Source organism: Drosophila obscura, unplaced genomic scaffold (genome assembly GCF_018151105.1).
Source record: "Drosophila obscura isolate BZ-5 IFL unplaced genomic scaffold, ASM1815110v1 contig_192, whole genome shotgun sequence".
In the NCBI taxonomy this organism is placed as follows: domain Eukaryota; kingdom Metazoa; phylum Arthropoda; class Insecta; order Diptera; family Drosophilidae; genus Drosophila; species Drosophila obscura.
Genome location: NW_024542781.1, coordinates 3,020,959 through 3,046,142, shown reverse-complemented (window position 1 = coordinate 3,046,142; position 25,184 = coordinate 3,020,959). Strand labels below are relative to the sequence as shown.

At 48.8% G+C, this 25,184-nt stretch overlaps 4 protein-coding genes across 6 annotated transcripts; 2 read left to right on the top strand and 2 right to left on the bottom strand.

Annotated features, from left to right (window-relative positions):
• The first annotated feature begins 165 nt into the window (after positions 1–165).
• LOC111065640 lies at positions 166–11,841 on the top strand. The gene is given in 8 exon segments (XM_022353896.2): positions 166–247; positions 2,362–2,676; positions 2,764–2,890; positions 6,880–7,269; positions 7,334–8,061; positions 8,137–8,412; positions 8,484–9,372; positions 9,374–11,841. Coding segments are annotated over 7 exon segments (5,142 nt in total). The 5' UTR covers positions 166–247; positions 2,362–2,372; the 3' UTR covers positions 11,802–11,841.
• Positions 11,842–12,017: 176 nt separating this feature from the next.
• LOC111065641 (solute carrier family 25 member 44) lies at positions 12,018–14,708 on the bottom strand. Of its 3 annotated transcripts, none has more exons than XM_022353897.2 (4): positions 14,603–14,708; positions 13,235–14,151; positions 13,031–13,158; positions 12,018–12,955 (listed from the first exon to the last, which is right to left on the bottom strand). In XM_022353897.2, exons 2-4 carry the CDS (start codon positions 13,929–13,931, stop codon positions 12,764–12,766), a joined length of 1,017 nt encoding a protein of 338 aa, XP_022209589.2. In that variant the 5' UTR covers positions 13,932–14,151; positions 14,603–14,708; the 3' UTR covers positions 12,018–12,763. The 3 variants fall into 3 exon arrangements, with proteins under 3 accessions (XP_022209589.2, XP_022209590.2, XP_022209591.2); XM_022353898.2 differs by having other exon boundaries at positions 14,558–14,629; XM_022353899.2 differs by lacking the exon at positions 14,603–14,708 and adding an exon at positions 14,280–14,438.
• An 886-nt stretch (positions 14,709–15,594) lies between these two features.
• Positions 15,595–25,109, top strand: LOC111065498 (ETV5-related protein Ets96B). The gene is made up of 7 exons (XM_022353713.2): positions 15,595–15,773; positions 20,424–20,907; positions 20,978–21,151; positions 22,003–22,135; positions 22,299–22,345; positions 23,820–24,510; positions 24,573–25,109. Exons 1-7 carry the CDS (start codon positions 15,756–15,758, stop codon positions 24,952–24,954), a joined length of 1,929 nt encoding a protein of 642 aa, XP_022209405.2. The 5' UTR covers positions 15,595–15,755; the 3' UTR covers positions 24,955–25,109.
• On the bottom strand, positions 15,856–17,545 carry LOC111065499. Its single transcript, XM_022353714.2, has 2 exons — positions 17,377–17,545; positions 15,856–17,312 (listed from the first exon to the last, which is right to left on the bottom strand). The coding sequence occupies exons 1-2, from the start codon at positions 17,444–17,446 to the stop codon at positions 15,904–15,906; spliced, it is 1,479 nt and encodes a 492-aa protein (XP_022209406.2). The 5' UTR covers positions 17,447–17,545; the 3' UTR covers positions 15,856–15,903.
• Positions 25,110–25,184: the final 75 nt, after the last annotated feature.

Genomic DNA, 25,184 nt, shown 5'->3' with positions numbered 1-25,184 from the left:
GGGGGACAGATGGTGGGCTGGCTGGGGAGGGGGGCAACCAAACTGCCACTACGAGACCGAGTGAATGAAAGCCAACAGAGAACTGGTCGCTTGCCTGGGAAGACTTTGCTCTGGGTCTTGGCTCTAGCACTGGCTGCGACTTTTTTTTTTTTTTTTGGTGAGCAGCTCTGTGGCACGGCACGGCTTGGCGTCTCGCATCGGCATCTCGGCATCTCCGTTTCTTTCGGCTTCTAATGGCAGCCGTGAGGTGAGAATCGATTTAGTTCGGTTTACGACGATCAAAGATACAAACGCGAAAAAGTTTCTATTTGGTGTGTGCGGCATATTCGAACTGGCCACAAGGAGAGCCCCAGCCCCAGGAGCCACGAGGAGCAACTCCCACACTACTCAAACAGAGAATAGAGCACGTAGCACAGATACACTCAGCGAGAAAGTCCCGTTCCCCCTCCAGCTACTTAATTGAGGCAGGTGTTAATCGCAGTACAAATTGCACTTTGGCTAAGTCAATTTCCGTTTTTGCGCAAAAGATCGGCGAACAAATTGATTATTATTAATGGCCCGAGTGCCACAGTTGGCCAAGTGAGCGTGGCCAAAAGAAACATCTACTTAAAACAAAAAGCTTCGACGGCCACCCGGAAAATTTCTCTCAACTCAGCCAGCCACTTCCTGGTGGTTTTCAGACGATGGAAGAGGGGAGATCCTTGAAAAAGGAAAAAAAAACAAACTGTGTGCTTTTTGCAAAACTCGACATCCGACCGCCTAACGCTTTGGATAATTGCATAATTAGTTTATGAAAAATTAAATTACAAATTACAAGTGCTTAGGGTAGTGCAGATAGAAAGCATATAGCTGATATAAACAATCACCGCTGCTCGCAGCTCCAAATATTCAAGTTCTTCGGACTCACATTCCGAAATACCTGCATCTGCTTTATGCAACGCCTCTGTTTTGTGAACACCCGGCTATTGGAGTTGCATACACTGTATACTCGGGGAATACCATATTTTATTGCATAGAGAACTGCCAGTCTTGACGCCTGTTATGTGGCCATTGAAGCATATAAAGTGATCCGCATTACATCAAATCAGCAAAAACAAATCAAGACACAAGCAAATAAGGACTAGTACTATGCGAGTTCGGGGGAATCCGAGGCATTCGATACCCCTAGAAGTTAATTGAGCCACTTGTACATGTTGATTATGGAACCAGAATACAGGATCGGAAACGATACCTTATCTGCAAGTGTATCATACTATCAGACCATCGCACTTCGCTGCTTACTAAATGCATTTAATGTTTAGGACTTCTCTCCGTTGCGGAGATAGCCGCTTACACACAGATTTTTTTCTACAAATTTTTGGTATAGATATATATTTGTATGTACATATATATGTAGATAGAGAGAGAGATTAAAACCAATTCAGTTCATTACACAGAATTTTTATGTCCCCATTGATTGCTTAAAAAACAGTCCGAATAAGTGTGAAGCTATTCTAATGCATTCTTCACTTCAATCAATTCCCCAATTCACACCACATAATTAATCAACTCTTCGCCTCAAAAGGGTATGAACAAAACAGTAAGCACTAAAATCACTCGTGCGCAGCCAGCGTAAAGTGAATTAAATAAAAATGCAGAAAAAGTGCAAAACAAGAAACAACAAAAATACATAAGCGAAAAATGTGATAAATATGGTTAGGTTAGGCGATAAAAATTTGTAGTTGTAGCTAACTTTTTGTATAGCCACAATACCCACTACAGAGGGGTATATTCGTTAAAAGGATATTACATACAATAATTGTGTATGCTGGATGAAAGGAGGAAATCACACCACATTAAACTGATTAAAGTTTTGAATGAAGATATAATCCTTTAATTAATATTTTTATACACTCATGTAGATGTAAAGAAATAGGTATTCCTATAGTCGTAACAGTTTTTGTAGCATTCTTATTTGTTTATTATTGTAATTAGCTGTGGGGCAGCCCCAACAAAATAATATTAAATAATAGCGGTTTTTTTTTTTTGCTGTATTGCTTCTGTTTTTGTTATCGTGGCTGATGTAATCGATTGAATCAAATCATAACAGAAATAGCAGTAAAAACATAAATTGATTTATCAAGATTGGTGACCCACAACATCGTAACTTCAGCGATAATTAAGTTTAATTTTCCAGCTTATTGATGAAGCTTTGTTTTTCATAATTTATGTGGCCCCAAGGTGGCAGAGTAGTGCAATCCATCAATAATTATAACTTGCAGCCATTAAATATATGCAAATATGAATCAATTTTATCCATGAGTATACCTGCTGAGTTTACCCTTCTGGAAACTTCTAAATTAATGTCATGATTTGTTACAGAACTTTGCCGAATGCTTGGAATGGTGCAGCCATCATTTTTGATGGTGGTGGTGCTCCTGCTGCTCGTAGCTACATTTTCCCAGTCCCTCCAACCGGAAAATGCCAGCAGCAAGCCACCAACCAAGGAGCTGCCTCGCCCGCTGATCCCACTCGAGGAGGAGCATGAGATTGAGTCGGGAACATTCCAGAGAGAGCGTAATGGGCGCTCACGTCGCCCCACCCTGATGGATGTGGCGTTGCAGCAGAGCGTGCGGCAGGGACTGGACGCCATGGCCGAGCTTTATGGCCGCATCCAGCCGGAGATGCTGCGCAATGGTGTGTATGTGTGGTTGGGATGCTGCAGGGAAAACAATAACCGCCAGTCCTAACCTTCATTCCAATCCTTGAAAATACCGCATAAAGGTCAAACCCTGCAGGACAATCATCCGGCCGCGATGCTCTCCCGCTTCAATGCCCCCACCGTGGACACCGAGCGGCGGGAGATGGCCGCCTATGCAACCATAGCAGCAGCCAAGGCCTTTCGCAAAAAGTAAGTTCCAGGGGCTGGCACATACAGGGGGTGGGGGTGATGGACTTACTCATAAGAGTGAGTGGGTGGGTGGGTGGCTGATGCGGTGTGCGTGTGGGTTGCTGTGGTGAGGCATAAGTTCATCAGCCGCAAATATGTGGCGATGACATATGAAAAAAGTTATTCGCAAAAGCTCAAAGGCGCATAATTAAAAATCGAATCGATTTCATGAAACGAGGGTGGGATGAAAAATGTAGGGAGCATAATGCTATATTGTTTCCCTTGATAGTTGCAAATCTATGGGAATAATACACCGATTGGAACTATAACAATTGGTAATAATCCTTTGGGCCCATAATTCGTACTTACCCCGACCAAACTTTTGGTGGAAACTCTGTATGCAGCCCTCGCTTATGTCCGCCAGTGGAGTGGCATGCCGCACACTCGAGCTGCTTGGCCGCGGGCAATCTAATGCAAAACCAACAGTTACAACAACAACAACAACAACAACAACAAAAAGAGCCACAGACAAAGACAGAAAAAGTGAACAATGCGACTCGTATTATTGAGTTTGTGGAAGCCGCCTCCCCTGCGGTACATACGAGTAGGTACCGAGTAGGTACCCCCGTGTGCGTAGCCCCTGTCCGACGGACCATTCCTTCTCCTACCAATTACCGTTGGCAACTTTCTCGCTTGATTAACGAGTTCTACGGCATCCATGGCAGCAGAGGCACAGCAGCAGAGCAGAGGGAGCACCGGCAGAGAGCAGCCAGGCCTTGGCTAATGAGTTGGAGTATTGGGAATGGAATGGCAGTGGCGTTGAAGTTGGCTCAAGTGGAAGTGCGACCCCCGCCCCGTACAAAAAAGTGCTCCGAAATGAAACGAAAATCGACCGGCAGCAAAAATCGTAGCCAAAACGTTGGGACTCGTGCGGGGAGTGTGTCTGTGACTGCTCATGACTAAGAGTCAACTTTCACTTTGACATTGAAATGCCGGATAATTGCAAGACAAGCCAACGGACCAGACCAGACCAGATCAGGCCAGGCCAGGCTAAGACAAGTGAGGCGGCCAGGGCATGGCTGAAGGTAGATTAAAGCCGCCAGGGTTAAATGACCTCTTTGGCAAAAGCAACGGAAATGGCAGACGCCACCATCTCTGACTCCGACTCCGACTCCAGCTCTGAGCGAAGTTTTTCCAGTTTTTCTCACTGGTAAAGTTTTCACTTTTCACAACGGGTTGAATTTCCAGCTTGTGTCTGTGAAAATCCATGCAATTTTCCACACACAAACTCGTAAAACGCATTAGCCGCTACAAAGTCGAGAACTTTCACCCGAAATGACACAGGTGGGGGACGACTCCAGTTGGAGTAATAGTGCCAAAAGCAGCATTTAGCCAAATTAGAAGCCAAAGAAAGCGAGTGAGCGAACGTGACAAGAAACGTTAGAAAAAAAAACTTATGAAAATTCAACAGATCCAGCCTAGCTTCATGGGGCTTGCCAAGGGTTGGGGGGGGCGTGCCTTGAAATGCTAGCTTCATGGCCGGGTAGATACTCTATTCGTGCTCACAGCACCATACCCAAGAAAATCAAACAAATAAAGACAGAGTAGGAGAACCAGCAAGGATGGAGTAAGCAGCAAACAAAGAGATGAAACGATAGAATGATTTAAATTAGCATGTTAAGGCATTGAAGCTTAAAATATTTGCACAGCATCATCGAGGATGGGATGTCCTTCTGCTGAATAAAAAGCTTAGCACCATCTGCATGCTTCGCAGTTGTATTAACTCCACTGTAGATGGTGAGACTAGAAAAGACTTCTTCGTACGACAGTATTCTGATCAGAGCTAACAGTACCCTCTTTAAGAGTAACAATGGGCATAACCAAATCAAAGCGAATCGAAGTTTAGCCCCCTCCCTCTCGCACTCACACCCAAGCACTTCCATTGCAAAGTTTGGATTCGGTATTCGCAATTTGATTACATCAAACGGTGGGGGAGAGCAGAGGGGGCATCAGCAACAAAACAGCGAAAGGCAAAGCTAAACACAAAGCTCCAGACGGTGACTGAGGCGAAGACGCAGACGCAGACGTAGACAGTGGACTTTGACGACGACAGCAACAGCGACAGCGACAGCGACGACGACGACGACGACTTCCACTGATATGCTGGAGAAGAAAAGAAAGAAACAGAAACAGAAAATGAAACACAAACATGACGCGACTTTCGTTTTCTACCAGCGTCGGCGTCGAGCATCGAACATCGAATTCGGATTCGGCCTCAAGCTTCCCAGCCATACCATACGAAAGTTTTTGTACTTTTGTATTGTGGATTTTTTGTTTTTGCTGTTTTCGTTGTCGTCTCTGCAGAAAGTTCAATGACCGCTGCCGCTGCCGCTGCCGTAGCTGCGGCTGCGCTTTTTTTCACTCCTACACACATACATATGTACATATGTATGTACTATGTTTTAACATAACATATTCACCTACATGCATATCTGTGATTGAGATTGCGCATACGCCGCCTGAACCCAAGGCAAAGGGCTTTAGGCTGTTTATGGACTTATTTTATTATTAACACAAACGCCAAAAAAAAAAGCTTTTAAATAAATTGTACAGCGAACAATGACAAACCAAGCTCAAACAAAGCCTGGGAAAACATTTCCACTTTCACCTGCCAACTGGCCTGTGGGAAAACTGGAAAAACGTGCCGAAACGATTATACACTTGCACTTGCACATCCTCCCGAGAGCAACCAACAATCAAAGTTAATTCACTAAATGTTCATCTCGAAGCTCAGTGAAAATATCTAGAAGATTGATTGATCGACAGATCGCAGGATAATTATGGTCCGGACAGGAAGTAAAAATGGAACACAATTGGTTGTCCAATTGGGAGAAAGTTCAAATCAAGTTTAAGAGTTTTAAAATTTCCTGTGATTAAAGTGCTTTTTCGATAGATCATTGATTGCTTAATTGGAGTTGTAAAATGGTTCTTATAAAATAATCATTTCTGACTTTGATATCTTCATTTGAGAGAGGAAGTCCCAAGCTGTGCTGCAACATTTTTCGGATGTACGCCAGATAAATAATCTCAGAGTATAATTTGGTATTTCTTGAGCTGTTTAAGCTTCAAAAAAGCTCACTATCTTAAGCTTAAATATTTAGACAGTTCGCCAAGAACTTCAATATTAGCGGAACATTTTCTAAGGCATCTCTCTTAACAGGACAGAGTTGTCGAAGAGAATAAAAAAATTAATACGTTGAATAGAAAATATACACAAGAGAACCCATATTGAAATAGGGCTCAGGTACATTCCCTAGTGACAACTGGCAGCTTGAGATTTGTTTTCGAATAAATACATTGTACATCTGTACGTACAAAATTATTCATCAACTAAGCAACAATCTGCCGATAAAGTGACCCTGTATTGTGGATAACTTTCCCACAATTAAATTGTGCGCCACTGCGACACTATGTGACACTGCATGTTTCATGACCAAGCGATTATACCCCCCAAAGATTCAAACGAAATGAAAATCAACGAACAAAATAAAAACTACAACCTGCTAATAAATGTGGCAAATGGAAAGCAAAAGCGAGTAAATTAAAGCCAGCGGCAAGCTCGGTGATTTCTTATGCGTTTTCCCGCCACAAAAACCAGCGCTCTCACACTCTCAGACACACACAACGCAACAACGCAACTTGCTTTAATTCGTGGATGGTGGATCCCAATTTGATGCCGCCAGCAGTGGAGCTGCGAGCTGCGGCCCGCGAACCCGTTTCCACCAACCCAACTCCGCTCGGAGCTCAGAGCTCAGAGCTCGGCTCTGGCAGAGCGTTTTATAAATAGAAGCTGGCGACGGTGGCAGGCAGCACTCGAACACGAAATTTGCGCGCAGCCATGTCGTGGACGCCAGATCCATTAGAGCCTAGTAGGCCGCCAGGATGATGGCCTGAGATCCTGGTACTATCACTCGACTCTGTCTCTCTTCCCGTCTGTCTCTATCCGACAGCTTCCAGCACTTCGATGAGCTGGCCCGCCAGTCGCACGCCCAGAAGATCTCCCTGCGCCGCACGGCCCTGGAGGGTCTCTGCCCGCCCCGAGATCCACCACCCTGCATGCCCGCCTCGGAGCGGTATCGCACCCACGATGGCACCTGCAACAACAAGCGGAGACCCCGCTGGGGAACCGCCCAGATGCCCTTCAATCGCTTCCTGCCCCCGGAGTACGGCGATGGTGTGGACACTGTCCGCAGTTCCACGGATGGCAGCACGCTCTCCTCGTCCCGGTTCGTGAGTCTGCTGGTCCACGGGGCCAGGGAGGGCGAGGCGCCCTTGACATTGATGATAGCCCAGTGGGGACAGATGCTCGACCACGACATGACCTCCACGGCCCAGCCACGGTAAGACCGGAAACTGCCGATTATCTTTTTCAGCTCTCTGAGATTAGTGTTGCTCTTTTGGTAGCTCCATCAATGGCTCGATTCCCAGCTGCTGTGGCGGCAAGGACTTCCATCCCGCCTGCTTCCCCATCAAGGTTCCGCTGGATGATCCCTGGCTGGCACCGCTCAAGGTGCGCTGCCTCGAGTTTCTGCGTTCGGCACCGGCCCAGCGGCGCGACTGTGTGCTGTCCTGGCGAGAGCAGACCAACCAGGTGACCTCCTACATCGATGCCTCGCCCATCTACTCGAACAGTGCCAAGTCCTCGGACAATGCGCGCGTCTTCCGCAACGGCCTGCTCATCTACGGACGCGGTGATCCCGCCGAGGATGTCTGCCAGCGCGGGGCCATAGCCACCAAGTGCATCCGCTCCGGGGATGGCCGAAGTGGAGAGCAGCCCGGCCTCCTGGCCATGCACCACGTTTGGGTGGGCGAGCACAATCGCATTGCCATGGAGCTGAGCGACATGAATCCGCACTGGAGCGACGAGAAGGTCTACCAGGAGACGCGGCGACTCGTCGGCGCCATGTTCCAGCACATCACCTACCGCGAGTTCCTGCCCGTCGTCCTGGGCCGCGAGGTGTGCCGTCTCTTCGACCTGGACCTCCTCTCCACGGGCTACTACGAGCGCTACAGCTCCAAGGTCAATCCAACGGTGGCCAATGCCTTTGCGGCGGCTGCCTTCCGCTTTGGCCACTCCCTGGTGCAGAACTCCTACACGAGATGCGATCGCCATCACAATGTGATCAACAATAGTGAGTTGTGGCCATCATTTCATCACCCTCTGCATGTGCCCAACTTATGTTTGCCTCCTCCTCCTCCTCCTGCAGATGTCAGCCTCCATGAGGAGTTCCAGCGAGGAGACATTGGCTCAGCCGGCTCCCTGCACCGCCTACTCAGAGGCTTGGCCTCCCAGCGTGCCCTCAAGCGCGACGAGTTCATCACGCCGGAGCTTACCAATCATTTGTTCCAGACGGCCGGCTTTCCCTTCGGCCTGGACCTGGCAGCCATCAACATTCAGCGTGGCAGGGATCATGGCATTGCCCCGTATAGTGCCTGGCGTGTGCCCTGTGGCCTCACTCCCATCCATAGCTGGGATGATTTTGGTAGTTATATCCCACATTTCCCGCTCCTATCTATTAGATATTTAGTTCGAATTTCCTCGCTTCGTCCATAGCCAACGTAGTCGGACCGGAGTCGGCCAAGCGCATCGGCCACGCCTACCGCAGCGTCCACGACATCGACCTCTTTGTGGGCGGCATTGCGGAGCGACCCGTGGTGGGTGGCCTGGTGGGGCCAACCTTTGCCTGCATCATTGCCCAGCAGTTCAGCAACTCGCGGAGGGGAGATCGCTTCTGGTATGAGAACGGAGGCTTTGAGAGCTCCTTTACGCCCGCCCAGCTGCACTCGCTGCGACGGGTGTCCCTGGCGCAGGTCCTCTGCCGGACGGTGGGCGGAGGTACCCTCCAGCCGCACATCTTCATACCCGCAGAGTTCACGGACAACGAGCGGCAGAACTGCGGAGTGGACAGCCTGGCACCCATCGATCTGAGTCCCTGGCTGGAGCAAGATCCGTTTCTGGCTGGGCACAATCATCACCAGCAACCAGATCAGGTGACTAACATCGGGCAGCCGGAGTTGGGCTCGCTGCATATCGTCAAGGAGGACAAGGCGGGCTTCTCGAATCGCGTGAAGCCCACCAGGCCTCAGGTGGAAGTCAATCCCAATTCGGGCAGTGGCTTCCATCGCCCCAGTCCCAGTGGCAACATCACCAACTTCACCAAATTAAGCGACAAACTCGACCTCAAACGCAAGACAGTGACGACCAGCAATGGCAACAACAATCGTAGGGTGACACCAACCCGAAAGACCGGACACGGGGTAAACAACAAACTGGACAAATCTCCCAAGATAACGCTGAACATAAAGAACGTGAACGTGCGAAGACCAGAGCAGGGTGCGGGTCTCAAGCGCAGGGTGATCATCAATAATGTTCCCCTAGAGCTGAGGCATGCCGCGGAAGGGAATGCAACCGATTCGGATGCAGTAACAGAGACAGAAGACGGGAAACGAAGACAAAGACCAAGGCGCGGACGTAGATGTAGACGAGGACATAGAAGAACTGGCAGAGTTACGGAGTACCGAACCACTGAAACAGGACGAAACTGAACCAAAAGAAACGGACGAACAGCCACTGACAAACATAACCACTGCCCAAACAGAGAAGGAAAAGAACGAAGACGAACGAACCTCCATTGACCCACTGAGACAAACAACTGACGACTTGACGGCCTCGAAGCGAGTCTCAAGGAAGCTTTCACAGGAGACGAAACCACAGGACAAGACAGCTGACTTTCGACTGCTGCACATGCAACGCAATCGCACCACTACAGAGACCACTCAGAGTTCCACCACAGCCAGCTTGGGACGATCCACACTACTGACCAAGGCGCCCAAGAGCAACAAGACCACGAAACGGGGAGTCGAACTGAGACAATACCAGAGCAGACCGATATACACGAGACCCCAGAAGGTGGTGGTCAACGGACCGAACGCCGACCAGTACGAGATCGAGATCAACATACGACAGACGAACAAAAGTCCACAGAATCGACCCTCCGACACGACGGACTATGCCGAGTACACGACTGTCTACAAACCGTACAACTCCAACCACAACTACGACCCACACTACGGGGAGTATGCCAGCACCACGCCCATTCCCAGCTATGGCTACTTCGAGCCGCAGGCACAGGAGTCCGGCACACAATCGCACAGGACGAAGCCACCGACGATCATTTACCTGAACGACAATGACGACAGACACCAGACCACTACTCGAGCACCGAACATCTTCCAGAACTTTCTGACCTTTGCCACCAGCAGCTTCAATCCGCTCGGCAATCGACGTCCCTCTCCCACGCCACCGACTCCGATCTCCCAGCCCCATAAGGAGCGGCCCCACTACGAGAACAATGTGATTAACAGTCCCCTAAGTGTGGGAAGCTCCCACATTAATGCGGGTCCAGCGTACTCCTCTAGACCCTCTTCGGTTCACTCGTATCCCGTGTCCACTAGCTCCCAGATAGGCGCCAATCATCAGTCATATCCCGTGTCCACTAGCTCCCAGATAGGCGGCAATCATCAGTCGTATCCCGTGTCCACTAGCTCCCAGGTAGGCGGCAGTCCACAGTCGGGTTTTCTCCATGTCTCCAGCAGCGCCGTGAGTGCAGGTAACTTCGGGAGCATCTCCGGGGTGGCCAGTGCCAATGGAGCCGACAGCACATTCAGCTTCAACATACGACCACGTCCCAGTCCCGAGGTGAGTCCGGTGGTCAGCTCCTATCCACGTCCACAAAGTCAGAGTGGCGGGGGCTACGGCTTGACTGGACAGTCTCCTTATAGGCCAGACTATCACCAAGGCCAGAGCGAGCTCTACTACGATCGTGAGGTTAGCTCGGACAGTAATCCGAGTCCGTTCTCCAGCTCCAGTTCCGCTCACAGGCCACAGACGCTTGTCCATACACAGACCTTTTACGGACGAACGCCGGAACTGAAGGAAGCACGACCAGACAGCAACAAAGACAACCACAGCAATGACAATGACAATGACCTGATCAAAACCGAAAACAAACTGTACCTACAAGACTACGACTATCTCAGCCGTACTCTATCCAATATTACCAAGGATGAGGGCACCGAAGAGGACAACGACGACGACTACGTATACGACGAGGACGAACCCAGCAATGACCTGGACGGCGCAGTGACGGGCAAACAGGACAGGACGGACAGCACTGGAATGCCCACCAAGAAATACGACAAGAACGGCTACATGAGACCCCAAGACAACAACAGAACCACAACGAACGCCACAGCACTGGACGACAACTACGTACTGCACATGCTGGAGAACAAGACGCAGAGCAACTACGTGACGGAGATTCCCAAGCCCATGCTGTCCACCTCCACGCGGAGCATAGCCAACAGCAAGGTGACCGTTTTCTCGGACAGCCTGGGCAAGCAGTTGGGCAATGACATTCTCGCCGACGAGACGAGCGACTATGACGATGACGATGACAAGACTAGGACTGGTACTGGCACTGGCACTGGTGCCCTGCAGAAGGCTCAGAGACTGAAACAGCTGGCCAACGTGGCCTTTGCCCCGATTACTGTGCTAACGAAGCCTGACAGACCCGACAACTGGGTGATCTATAACAAGGCCAGTGAAGAGCCGCCTTTGCCTCAGCCGCCGACTCTTAGCTTGGATGTGGCGCCTACCGGAGAGATACCCACTCCCATACGTTTCTTTAACAATGGATGGAAGAAACAAGATCTGAAAGCTATCACGGAAACAACCCCGCCTTCAACCACAGATGCGGACACACCGCAGACAGAAACAGAAACAGACAGCACAACAGAGGAGGTGGAGGGTATTGGCGCGGGAGAAGATACTAGAGAGTCAACCACTGTGGCAGCATCCGAGAGTAACTAGTAATGCCAAATAAGCCCTAGATTACTTAACATTTATTAATTTATTTAAATTATAAAATCACGAAATAAAGTCCAATCATCATTCATTATTAAAGTGAAGATTCTATTATGAAAGATGTGATAATCTGAAAAAACTCTGTCGAGTATTGGCAGCCTCTTGAGGCACTCCTTTTCCTACTCTTCTCCTCACATAGAGCACATGGAGCATCGTTTTCAATTGGGTATTCACAGTGCCAAAAATGTAACAATTCTTGGTTTGTACTTTATTACAATATATGCAAACTAAAACTACTCATTCGGAGAACACACAGAACACACACATACGAATGCTTAACTATGTATAAGTAGGTGTTTTGTTTCCCCAGGGGATATGCTAGCGGGGACCCTGTTTTGATATTAATTTCTAGTTTCGGCATGTCCAGTATACAATATAATATAGTAATATGATTTCGGAGCAAACATTGCTGTGCTAAGTAGTGTAAAAGTAAAAGTACAAGTAATTGGGTTACCATTGTAAACGGCATTATTATCAACATCATCATCAAAGTACAATTACAATTTCTATGAATATTTATAATAAATTAGGCTTGTCACCAATCTATATCTGCCTCTAGTTGTTAGGTATAAAATGACTAAATAGTATAACAATATAATGTACACTTTAAGCTGCAACACTTTGGGCTATTTGAATATTAAATTGCATTATTTGAATATCCTAGCGCTGCCAGCAAATTGAAAACATTCTACTAAAAGTAATCGGTAACCGGTGTACGGTATCCACTTTCTGCTATCGCCAGAGAATTTAACTAGTTAACCCGTGCTCTGTCCTCCTTCATTGGTATTTACAAACGTAGACGAATCTCCTCTGGTGGTTTTTCAGTACGTCGCGTAAATGCAATTTTGAGTTGGTTTCCGTTTTGGGTTGGGTTGGGGTTTGGGTTTGAGGGTCTTGTGCGCACTTTATTACCATCGTATTTGATGCTTGTACTGCTCATCTACGGCAATGCGTTTGATAGTCTCGTAGCCAAGGATAATGCTGAAGGAGAAGGCCGCCGACTGCACCAGGCGAGCGGACAGGCCCTTGAAGAAACAGTTCAGTTTCTCCTCCCGCCACAGCTCGCGGAAAGCAACGCTCATCGAGTCTAATCGATGGACCTAAACGGAGTGACGAAAACATTATGATTCAGATAAGGTATTCTATTTATGACTCTGGCGTTGGGTTGGACTCACCTGCAGACGGGCGCGCACTATGTCTAATGGATTTGTTAGTATTGTCGTTGTGAAGCCACCCAGACTGCCGGCCACGCATTGTATAAACAAATGGGATACCCAACCGGGGCAGATGCGACAGAGTTCGTCTGGAATGAAGAGCAATCCAAATTAAATTAAATTAATCTTATCTGGCTAATGGAGGCACTTTGCGGCCTGACTCACCCTGATATAGATGATAGAAGGCCCACCACATTGCCGAATTGGGTACATAGGCCATGAGGCTGGCCGTATAGCCTCTGTAGAAGCCGCGCAGACCATCGCGCCGCATTATCTCCCGTCCGATGTCCATGGAGATATGTAGGCGGCTGCGGCCGGGCCATGATTTAATACCCAGAGGATTGATATCCCCTTTAGATCCGGCATGCGCCGACATGCCGAGCACCATGGCGTGCTGCGATATAACATCGAAAGGAACTATGATGGTCTGACCCACCAGCGAGGCGCATCCGCCTCCGACTAAAGCTTTTACACGGTGCCCGACACCCAGATCGGTGAGAACGTGTCGCACGCCTTCGTAGGTGCTGATGTAGAAGACGCCCGATACGATTTGCACCGACGATATCCAGAATCCTCGATACAGTCCAGGCACACCCTCGGACTGGTAGATTTTCATTGCACAGTCCACCATGCCCTTGTAGACATCGCTCTTGTACTGCACCTGGAGCTGCGTCTTGATCACGGTCAGCGGGAAGAGACAGCAGCGCACCGAGAACGAGCTCAGCATGGAGAGCGGGAAGAACTTGGTTTTGTTCATCATGTTCCATTCGATTGTGCGTATGTAGGGAGATCCGTCCACCCCACTGCTCGTCCCAGCAGCTCCTCCGGACGACACAGTGAGGTGTGTATTCGTTTCCGCCATGGTGCTACCTGTCGGACACAGTGCGTCCGGAGTGATGCGCTTGCATGCGGGGCAAATATGTGAGTGATGCCGATGCGGATGTAACGCTTTCTTCTAGGTTCAACACTGTTCAGAGCATCCTCGGGCATTGACGGCAGGGGCATTCAACCAGCATGACGACGACTATCATTCACTTAGTTCCCTGGGTATTCTCCCTTTGTTTCCGCTCTCGTGTGTGTATCTGCAAAGAACAAAACAACATCTCAGTGTTGACGCAACTCGAACGCATACGCACGAAAATCATTGCGAAGGCCTCAAGGTCGCGCCGTGACAGATTGAATCTTTTTTTGGGGTATACGCGGCCCCAACCTTTGCTCAGTGGGCAAGGCCAAGGAGGATTTCTGGCGGGAGTTTTGCGTAATCCTAGGCGCTATCTTATCTTCCAGCACCATTCTCAGATTTGTAATATTCGAGTTTTCATTATATAATGCGCAGACACAAGGCACCACCTGACTGAGTGGCCACCCAACCCAACGCCTCACTCCTCCCCACCGCCCAACGACAAAACATTGTGCGTAAACAACGTTTCAAGGTGGAGTTCTCTCCATGCGCTGCACTGCATCACAAACCACTAGGTAGGTGTTCACCTGTTCGGCACTTGGCTGTTGTTATTGTTAATTGTTACCACTTACGCCTGTATGTTTGGACTTGATTTTTTGTACATATCACATAATAATAAAACCGCTGATGACCAGTGCTGACAACTTTTCACTAGGAAAAAGCTATTTCTTACTGACACAAAATACTTTAAAAACAAGCTGAAATTTTTCACAAAAATTATGAGTGGTGATATTGGCTAATATCGACAATTTTTCATATTTTTTTTGTAATCACTGGCATCACATTTCTATAAAATCTCCAATTCCAGTTTCCCGTAATTCACACATTTCTCCGGCAATTGGCCTTCAAAACAAGCCAGATCTGACGGGAAAAAAAGCCAAATCTGCAGCTCTTCAATTGACTATAAAGATTACGGCCACACAGTTATACTAAAAATACCAAAACGCGCTACACAGCACTAGTACACACAACAAAAATCCAAAAGTCTGGCAGCACTCTGACCTAAGTTTGAGCAATTGGCAATTCTGGTGGCTAACGAACGTTTGAATTGAAATTTCGAATTTGAAATTTTCATCATTTGCTTATAATTAATACAAAATGCATTTATTAGGGAATTCTATTGAAATTATATTGAGAACGTTTTTGATAATTACCTTTTTTAATAAATATTAAAGCAATAAATAATAAAAGATCCGCTCTAACTGAATATCAAGCAAAAGTTTAACAGTTTGTTAAAAAATTAGTTAATAATATTTAAAATATTGTTTTCAAACTAATTAACGCCCACGCTGGCTTTCCATTGGCCAACACCCACAAACGCTGTTGAACCAATGAACAGCCTTTGGGGGCGTTCTGCACCTGCGCAGAGAACAATCCACAGCATCCTGGCGCATCCACCCCCATTAACTGGCAGCCTCTAATCACAACCCGGCTCCGGTCGAATCCTGCGACGCCGTCACCACACCAGTTATAACGGGAACTCGAGAACGGCTGCACGATGACAACGGAATGCGGGCTGATCAGCGACAAGTGAAAGCCAACGAGCGTTGAATAATTTAATATTATTGATGTGCAGAAACAAGGCAAAGCGAAATCCTATTAGTGAACATTTTTACGCAGCCAGCGGCACCCGCCATCAAGTTCAACAGTGTTTCCGGTCCGGTCAAGTCCGGCCGTGTGTCCGGAGTGTGTGAAGTCAAGCGTGCGATCTATAGTTTCCACTAAATGGATACCGCCAAACTGGTAAGATTATGTGAGCCAGTCAGTCGAGTGCCAGAGCTCCAGTGTATCAATTATTCTGCTTAAAGCTTTTATTTCTGTTGAATCTGACATAAATTAAAGGGCTAATACTTAAGGGTGCCCCATGCGGGGCTCAGCCATAGCTCAAGGTGTAGCCCATGTTCTCCATCAGGGTTTCCTTGATGGCCGGCTGCAGGGCGCGCTGCATGTAGGTGGTCAGCAGGCCGCGCACTCCCATGGAGAAGAGCTTCTCCAGCTCGTGGGACATGGCCTCGCCGACCAGCTCCTCACGATCCCCGCTGTGATTGACGCCGCCACCAAACCCTTCACCTCCTCCACTCGCGCTGAAGATGTCCGCAAAGGCTCTGGCGTCTGGTTCCACCATCTGCTGCAGTTGCTCGTCCTCGAAGTGGAGCACATCCTCGTTGAAGCTCATTTGGTCCACGAAATTTTCCATGGCTCCGTTAGCCGAAGCAAACCGCCGACGACGACGTCGCCGCTTGTTGAACTGCCGCCGGTAGAAATTGTCCGCATTGACATCCACGAACTCTCCCGAGTCCCGGCCATGGCTATCGCTGCCCAGCTCCAGGCTCTTGTCCCGCTGCGTGGTCTGATCCAGCCTGATGTCGTAGTCCGGCTTGTGGTACTTGCCCCATCGCTGGGGCTGAGGTCGCGACGTGCCCATGATGACATGCGGCTCGCCCAACTCCACTTGGGGAGCGGTTCCAACGCCGTAGCCGAATCTCCGCTTCGAGTTCTGTCGCAGCCGGATGCCAGTCGGTCCCTGGCAGCCGTGCGCAAAGACGGAGATGAAGCCGGGCTCCGCAAAGTGAGAGTCCGTGCGTACGGACGAGGCGCTTAATCTCCTGGACTGCTCATAGGACGGAGGTAGCGAGCCTGAGCCCGCTGGCTCCAAGCCCAGCGGCACAGTCCGGAACTCGATGCCCGCATGCCGCAGGCGGAGTATCATGTGGCAGCGTCCGCCCATGGGCTGCATCACCACCTTGCCGCTGAGTGTGAGATCCGGGAAGATTAGCCGCGTGTCCAGTGTGGAGTTCTCCGTGCTGAACTTGCACTTGTCAATCTCCACCCACCGGGAGGCGGACTTTGTGGGCGGCACACGCACCTTTAGATCCTCAACCTCCACCCGGGATACAGCCAGCTTGTGCGGCTGCCGGTGCAACTGCTGCTGCTGCTGCTGCTGGTGGTGGCCGGAGAGCAGTTCCTCCAGCTCCAGCGCAGCACTGGAGTCCGCGAACGGATAGGGGCGCCCATTCCTGTGCAGCAGCTTGGCATGGTAGCCACGACCCGAGTTGTAGCTGCCCCCCGCATTGTAGAAATCATCGTCGGGCTCGCTGTGCTGGCCATAGAAGCTGTGGTACAGCTGGTAGGGACTCTGCGGCGGCGGCTGCCACATGGATCGCGAGCGAGTGCGATCGGAGGAGCTTTTAGTCTGAATGCTGCGCCGTCGCATGTGCTCTAGGGCGCTCTCCAAGCGATTCGAGCAGCGATGCGGCACCTGATACGGCTGGCACAGGGCCACTGGAAGTGCAGGATACTTGTTGTAGTTGCTCGAGGGAGACGAGACCAAAGAGTGATTACTTACCCTGGAGCAGAGCGCAGATCAGCAGCAGAGTGCACAGCCAAAGATAGTCCCGGCTAATGTGTTCTGACATGGCGCTGAACTGAACATGGAGCAGTCTGAAGTTCTGAAGCAGTCCAGTGGATGTTTTGGGGAATAGGATGGAAAGCTGAGAAGAAACACCTCCGTACTGGCCCGCAGCTCAAACGAAAATGCAAAAGGCAAAGCAGGCGAAGCGAACCAGCCGAGAAACTGGCTCGGTCGCGCTTCCATTGCCACAGCACCCACAAGAAGAGCGCTCCGCAGCGAAGACAGCGAACACTATGGTGACGACTCGTGTCACTGCCTCCTCATGTGCAGTGAAAGTGTTTTCCACGACAAGCACAAGCCCAAACCCAAGCCCAAGCTGGAGCTAGAGCTAGAGCTCAGAGCTCAGAGCTAGTGGTACAGCCTGAGTCGGAGTTGGATTCGGATTCGGAGTTGGAGACAGCCGCCAACCAATTTGCCGCACACAACGCACCTCAGCGTGGAAACAAAAGACACAAAAAAAAACAAAAAAAAACAGAAAAAATACAAAAAAAGAAAAGCATTGTCTTCTGTGCCCTTCTGTTCCCTGCCTCCTCTGGTGTCGTGTGGCGGTTGCTGCAAAGTAGATCAACCTCACAGAGATACACACACACACACTGATACACTAATACACTTGCAAATGCAAAGCAAATACAGTTAAAGTTTCGTAATGGCAGTTGCGGGCGCGCATGCGTCGTAATCTTTTCCATAAGCCGCACCACCCACCAGTCTTCACATACTCGTACCTTCCTCATTGTTTGCCAGAGTTCAAAGTTGATTCATCGAACGGACGAGTCTGATTGTCAGTCAGTCACCGCCAACGTTTGTTTTTCCCCAACTGCAATCGTAATTGGCATCAATTGCGCATACAAATTAGAGCCTAATGGTTAGGGCCTGAAGTACACCTCCATGTAAAGGGTATGCCTATGCACTCTTAGCTGCAAAGGCTACAATGTGGTTTAATTGGCTGTGGAACTTGACTTAAAATTTTGAATATTTTAATATTACAAATATTAGATCTTTACAGATCAACCTTGGGAAATGCGCAACCAAATTGTAAAGCTTTTCCTTTTGAAATTTCTATTCCTAAATTCTTCCTTATGTTTGTTTCTGCAAAAATTACATCCTATAAACACGTTCCAATCCAACAATGGATTTTGACCTGAAGAGCATTCAAAGGGTATTCTGTAGTCGTACCATGCGCTTTCAACTTTGGGCCCTTGTTGCAGTTGCGCACGCGTGGCAGGTGACAACGCTTCGCTGGCTGCCTCTGTCTCTGACTCTGACTCCACATCAACCTCTGAGTGCGCTATGTGCTCGTGACAGTTACACTTAATAATTGTGGTAATTTGATTTGACAAATTGTTTGCTTGCACTTAGCAAGCGCAGGCAAACGACATATTTTGCAATTTATCAACAAATTGGTACCAGCAGAAAGCGGAAGTAAAACTGTTTATGGATTGCCAAATGCAATCTGTTCGGCCACAAATCCAAGTTAAATGTACACACAACATCGAAGATTTACATAACCCACGGCTTGGAGGAGGAGAAAGCAAAACATTCTGAACATTTCTTCTGCCACATAGTACAAAGAGGGACGGCACGGGCACGGTGCCGCTTTCTGCGTTCCAAAGAGTATCTATCTGGAGCAGGGCTGGTGCTGGAGCTGGCACTGGCACTGTCGCTGGATGCTTCTATTGCCGATAGAGCCCAACTGGCAACGAATACGGGCATGTAATTAGGGGTAACTATCGTACAAATGATTCTCGAATGCGACGGTGCACATCGCATCGCATCGCATCGTTTGGTGTGTTCCAGTTTTCAAATGTCACGTGAGGGATACGATGTGATCGCACCACCCAATGCACTTTGGGATATAGGTCCCAAGAAGATTGTTCCAAGACCAACCATTTGGAGATTTCTTTTCCCCTTCACTGTATCTCTGGTGTAACTGGGAATAGATTGGCTCATCCATGTCTGATGTAACGCAAACTATGCAGCTGCAAGTATGAGTATGTCAACGATAGACGTTGTCTCCGACCTGTGGCCATGTCATCTGCATTGTGGATTTTCTGTAGGCAGGGCCATTGAAATATATTTTGGAATATTGGGTTAATCAGTTACAACTATAAAAATTGCAGAAATTTGCTTTCATGCTATAAGAATTCAAATAAAGTAAGTTAAATGCAATTTGTGTGGCATCGATAGTAGTGGGGGGAGGTAGGATAACCAGGGAAACCTTGGCAATGCAATCAGCATTTAACAAAGCTCCTTGTGAAATAAATCCTCGAAGCAATAACACAATTATCATCTGCGCCCATTCATTACAGCATCGAGATATGATTAGGCTAGGGATAGAGATTTTCCAACGATTTTCTCCCATAACAAAAAGTGAAATTCCCCGCAATCTTTAATGAGCAGAGAGATGTCTGCCGGAGAGAGCGAGAGTGTGACCAAAAAGAAAGGTTAACCCCAACGCAGAGCTCATTAAATGTAAAAGTGTCAATAAACCGCAGTCGGAGATGGAGATATGCCACTGCCACCACTCATACGAGTAGTACGCGTGGCATGAGGTGCATACACACATATGTGTGTGTGTGTCCAGTTTGTGCGAATTCTAGTTGTGCGGTGACAATGGCTCATTACTTAATGGGCCCGGCTACGACAACGCGGCCAATTGACACCCAGAAGTAGAAGCAGAAGCTGTTAAGCTAATTGCCACAAGTTCCATTCACTTGACTATGTCAATGTGACGGACTGAGACTGAGACTGGGCTTTGTTGTCCCATTGTTTCCTGCAACCTGTTAGCAGCGGGTATCACTAACGCGCTCAGCAGGTGGCTTTAAGGCCCCCTTAAAGTCTGAAGGGTGTAGTTGCTCCCCCAAAAACAGAGACTTACAAATTGTCAATTAATTTGAAGAAAACGCCAATCGAACCCCAAAGTAACGCCGAAAAACTCACGAGTAATTTCCTGCTGCGTCTGGTTTCATTTCCTTATTCCACAGAGCGACTACAGCCAGGAGGCCAAGACGCACTTGGAGCAGACGCTCACGCACTTGGATCATCACTCCCATTCGCACTCGCACTCGCATCCGCATTCGCATTCGCATCATCATCCCCATCCCCATCATCATCATCACCATCCTCATTTGGGGCTCTATCATGGGGCTCCGAATACATCCACTTTAACCACAGACTCGGTGGTTTCCTGTGTCAGTTCGACGTTGCCGGCCGTGGCCAAGGCCATATCCTCATCGTCATCGGCCTCCAGTTGCGGCCACCTGGAGACGGAGCGCAAGAAATGTCACAGCAATGACCTGGATGCCGGCCACACTCTGATGGAGGCCATCTGCATTGGCCAGAAGTCGACGGCAACATCGCCGGCCCTAGCCATAGCCGGAAGCTTGACGCCGCCCGCTCTGATGAATGTCACCGCGGCCTCCAGCAGTTCCAATGGAAGTGGAGGTGGAGGTGCCTCCCTGTGCAATGGTTTGTAGTGATCCTCTACTCTGCCATAACCATCTGCTTTAAGGGATTATCTCTCCTCCCGCTTGTGCAGATCTCACACGCGAATCGTCCTGGTATGCGCATCACCATCATCACCATCACCACCACCATCACCAGCAATTGGCCGATGAGCTGGTCATGTATGCAACGCCCACGCCCACGCCGGCTATTGGCAAATTCGGCCTGGACACATCCACCGAGGGTTACTTGAACGCAAGGTACAATGGTAAGCGTCCGTCCACATCCACCTCCTCCATCCACTCTTAGGCCCGGATGCAGCTTCCCCCTCCCCACCCCTGTATCAACTGTATCTGTATCTACTTTCTGTTTGTTTTAGCTATTTAAACGTCCCCCTACCACCCTCCCACCCGCTTGTTTATTAATTTTCCATTATGAGTTAAGGGGGAGTTTTGGGATGAGAAACCATTCGATGGGAATGGATAGGGTGGGCTTGGAGTGGAGTGGGATTGGCCTGGAGGCTTTGCTTTAACTTATTTTGTTTTTTTATTAAGAAAACATGAGTGTAGATGGCGCGTGCCGAGTTCTACAAAATATAATAAATATATTTAGAGCTTTGGGATAACTCAAAAATCATCCACAGAAGTGATTTAGGAGGGTGTCGAACTGTAATCGAATAAAGAAAAATTAATTTAGTACTTTAGTAATCCCTTCAGAAATTTTATTTTCTTTTTGGAACATTTCCCAAATAATTTTAACGATTTTAACCCTAACCGAATGATATTTAAGCTTAAGGATAAGTTTAAGACCAAAGTTTTTCTTTAAGTCGTTGAACAGCAGACTAAAGTACTTTCTTTTTTGTTGTTATCTAATCTAAAACCTGTCTTGCCATTCGATTATCGGGCAAGTCAAGTGCATTTGACAAGCGCTCGATTTGTGCTCTCAAAGACATCCCGGTGCGAGCGTTAATATGAAATATTATCTAACAAAGGCTGAAGCTCCCTCGCTTAAGTAGTGGGAGTATGGGAAGCTTCTCTAGCGTATTATGAATCCAACCGCAAAAAAAAAAAATGTGTAATATTATTTTTTGTTCCTTTTTTCTTGGGTGAATCTCTGCAGTGAATGTCAAAGGCGTGCGCCATGAAAGAACATCAACTTTCTTCGATATACCCGCTGTGACGCACCCACACACCCATCCACACCCTCACCCGCACTCGCTTCCGCACTCACATCCGCATCCATATTGCTACAGGTAAGTGGATGTGGCGCTGCCACTGCCGCTGCCGCATGGATTATTGAATCTCATGCTGACAAGACAAGTCAACTTTAAGTCAATCAGCTATTTCTGGGCAGTTTCCTCTGCTATAAAATACATCTCATCTCTCAATATTCTTCTTGATTTATGCTCTCGCCAGATTTCCATCATCGCCACCCGCGGGCATTCTGAAAAAGAGCGACGAAGGTAAGTCCCCCCCTCCCCCATATACTCCTCGTTGATCGAAATGAAAAATGAAAAGAAAATTATTAAAGCCATGCGCACATTCGTTTGTTCGTTCGTTCGTTCATCATTTATTCAAATTATCCGTGAGGCCTTACCATGCCTTATCAGTTTTGCATGCCAATAACTCAATTTGTTTGGCCAAGATGATGCCGCTTGGTGGCTCGTTGGGTTGGTGGGTTTCGTTTTCACTTGCGGGGAATTACTGGGCTTCTATTTTTTCGTTCTACTGGATATTTTCTCAAATAAAATGAAAGAAATTGCGCGCATAATTTACAATAACAATATCGCCGGTGTTAGTAACCGCTAATCCAATTGGCGGGGCACCGGCATCCCGAGTTCCAGAGGCGGAGGCACGAGCTTGGAATTCAATTTCGAGAGCAGCGCCACGCACTGCAATATTGTAGTTGGCCTCCGGTGGATGGCTATGGGGTGGCAGCATCAGTCAAACAAGCAACTCAATCACAGGCCGCCGCTGAGTGGTTCGATGGATAGAGGAGACAGAGGGGGGTACGTGGTACTCACACCCCAATCAAAGCCGACGATTGGATGTGGGGGAGTTCCCCTTTTGGGCACAGCCAACAGGTTTGCATTTCCATCAGCAGCGTCGCGTCGGTCGTGTCGGTCGTATCGCTGTTGTTATCGACAATGATGTTTTTACTTGTCGACACTTGCTCATGGATTATGCAGAGGTATCTTCTGAATTTTTAATGCGGCCAGCGTCGAGTCGCGCCCAGGGGGAGTGGAATATGATGCGATGGGTGGGTGGGCTTGAAAGAACGAAAGAAAGGCAGAGGAAGACCTGGGAATGGAAGCTAATGAAAAGGGCAAGCCCCGTGTTGGTGGGCAGGAGAGTGGGTTCGAGTGGGTTGGGTGCACACTCAGAGAGTATTGTTTTCCTGTTAAATTGCAGCATATTGAGCATTTTGCAGTGCCCAACTCCAGAGGGTGAGCTGTTTAAATAATTAATTGCTGCTAAATACCTTGGCCATTTAGGTACAAAGCAGCACCAGAAACAACAGAACAAGCCAAAAGGGCTCATTATGAACTTAACGAAGTGCGGAATACCCTGAAAGCAGTTCCTAAGATATGACAGGACTGTGGGAATATGCTATTCTATAGATTTGAGTTACAGAAATTAATCAGAAAAATATAAAACAAATTTAAAAGAATCTAAAAGTTAAATTTTAGATATCAGAAGAGATACTCATACGTATAGATACAAATGTAGATATTATGGAGCTAAAAAATAAATGAGGAAATTCTGTTCTGTTCTCATAAGCGACCCAACCAAACCTGTAATGCTCTACTTTGGGGAAGTGTATTCTGATACCCATGTAATTAGTGCCCCATTCCCTTGATGTCTCGACATTGCTTAAACGTGCATGAAAGCGGCTTTCATTCAGTTGCTTCCAACTCTTCTCCTGCTCTCTTCCAGAAACGGCCAGCGCTGCCGCCGCTGCAGCTGCTGCTGCTGCTGTCTATTGCAACGATGTCTCCTCTGGCCAGCACTTTCAGCCCAATACGAAAATCGAACACGCCGACTCCACCACGACAGCGGCACAGCAACAGCAACAACAACAACAGCAGCAGCAGCAGCAGCAAGAGCATCAGCATCACCATCACCAGCAACAATTGCAACATGCTGCACTGCATCCGCACCATCATCATCATCATGGACACCACCAGCAGGCGGAGCAGCAGGCACTGACCCACCTGACGCCACTGCATGCAGCCTCGGCCTTCAAGTTCAGCCACACGGCCGTCATCTCCAGCTCGGCTGTCTACGGCACGCCCGCGCACTATGTCCACCAGCAGCAGACGCAATCCCAGTCGCACGCCGCCGTCTACCGAGAGCTCTCCCCCACCTCGGCGGCGGCGGTGAGTGATGCTGACCTGAAGTATGATAGCGGTCCGTACAATGCCACCATATCCTCCACCTATCCGGCGGCTCTGCGGCCCAGCGTGGTGGATTCGACCACGTCCAGCGATGCGGAGCTGCGTCTGGATCAGTTCTATGCCAGCAATGGCATCTCCACGAGCAGCAATGGCCAGCCCATAAGCCAGCGTCGCGGCTCGCTGCAGCTGTGGCAGTTCCTGGTGGCCCTTCTGGATGAGCCCAACACCAGGTGAGAGTCCGCTCTTATTTGTCTCTGCCTCTGAGACTACATTAAGTTGTTCCCTTTTGCAGTGCCAGTTGCATAGCCTGGACTGGCCGGGGCATGGAGTTCAAGCTGATCGAACCCGAGGAAGTGGCTCGACGCTGGGGCCTCCAGAAGAACCGCCCGGCCATGAACTACGACAAGCTGTCCCGTAGTCTCCGCTACTACTACGAGAAGGGCATCATGCAGAAGGTGAATGGGGAGCGCTATGTCTACCGTTTCGTTTGCGATCCGGATGCGCTGTTCAACATGGCCTATGGCCATCTCACCGCCGGAACCGGCAAGATCGATCAGCACCAGTTGACTTTGTCGCTGGCCAAGACGCCGCCAGCTCCCACCGACGCACAAACGCAATCTCCTCGCGTGCCAAAGTCGGATTACTATGATACGGCCGGCTTGCATAAGTATTAGTATTAGCGTTTGCATGTGTGGAGTGTGGGAATGTTGCCGGGTGGGCGTGGTCGGTTCGGGCCGGGGTCTCTTGTACATTGTGTAATTTAGTTGCGTGTGCCGGGTGCGTGGGAGGGAATGGGCTCAATTGAATGTCGAATGAAGGTTTCGCAATGATGACATAAATAACGGAAAAAGAGTGCTAGACAACGACAGATGCGTGAGTGTTGGGGAACGTCGAAAAATGCGGT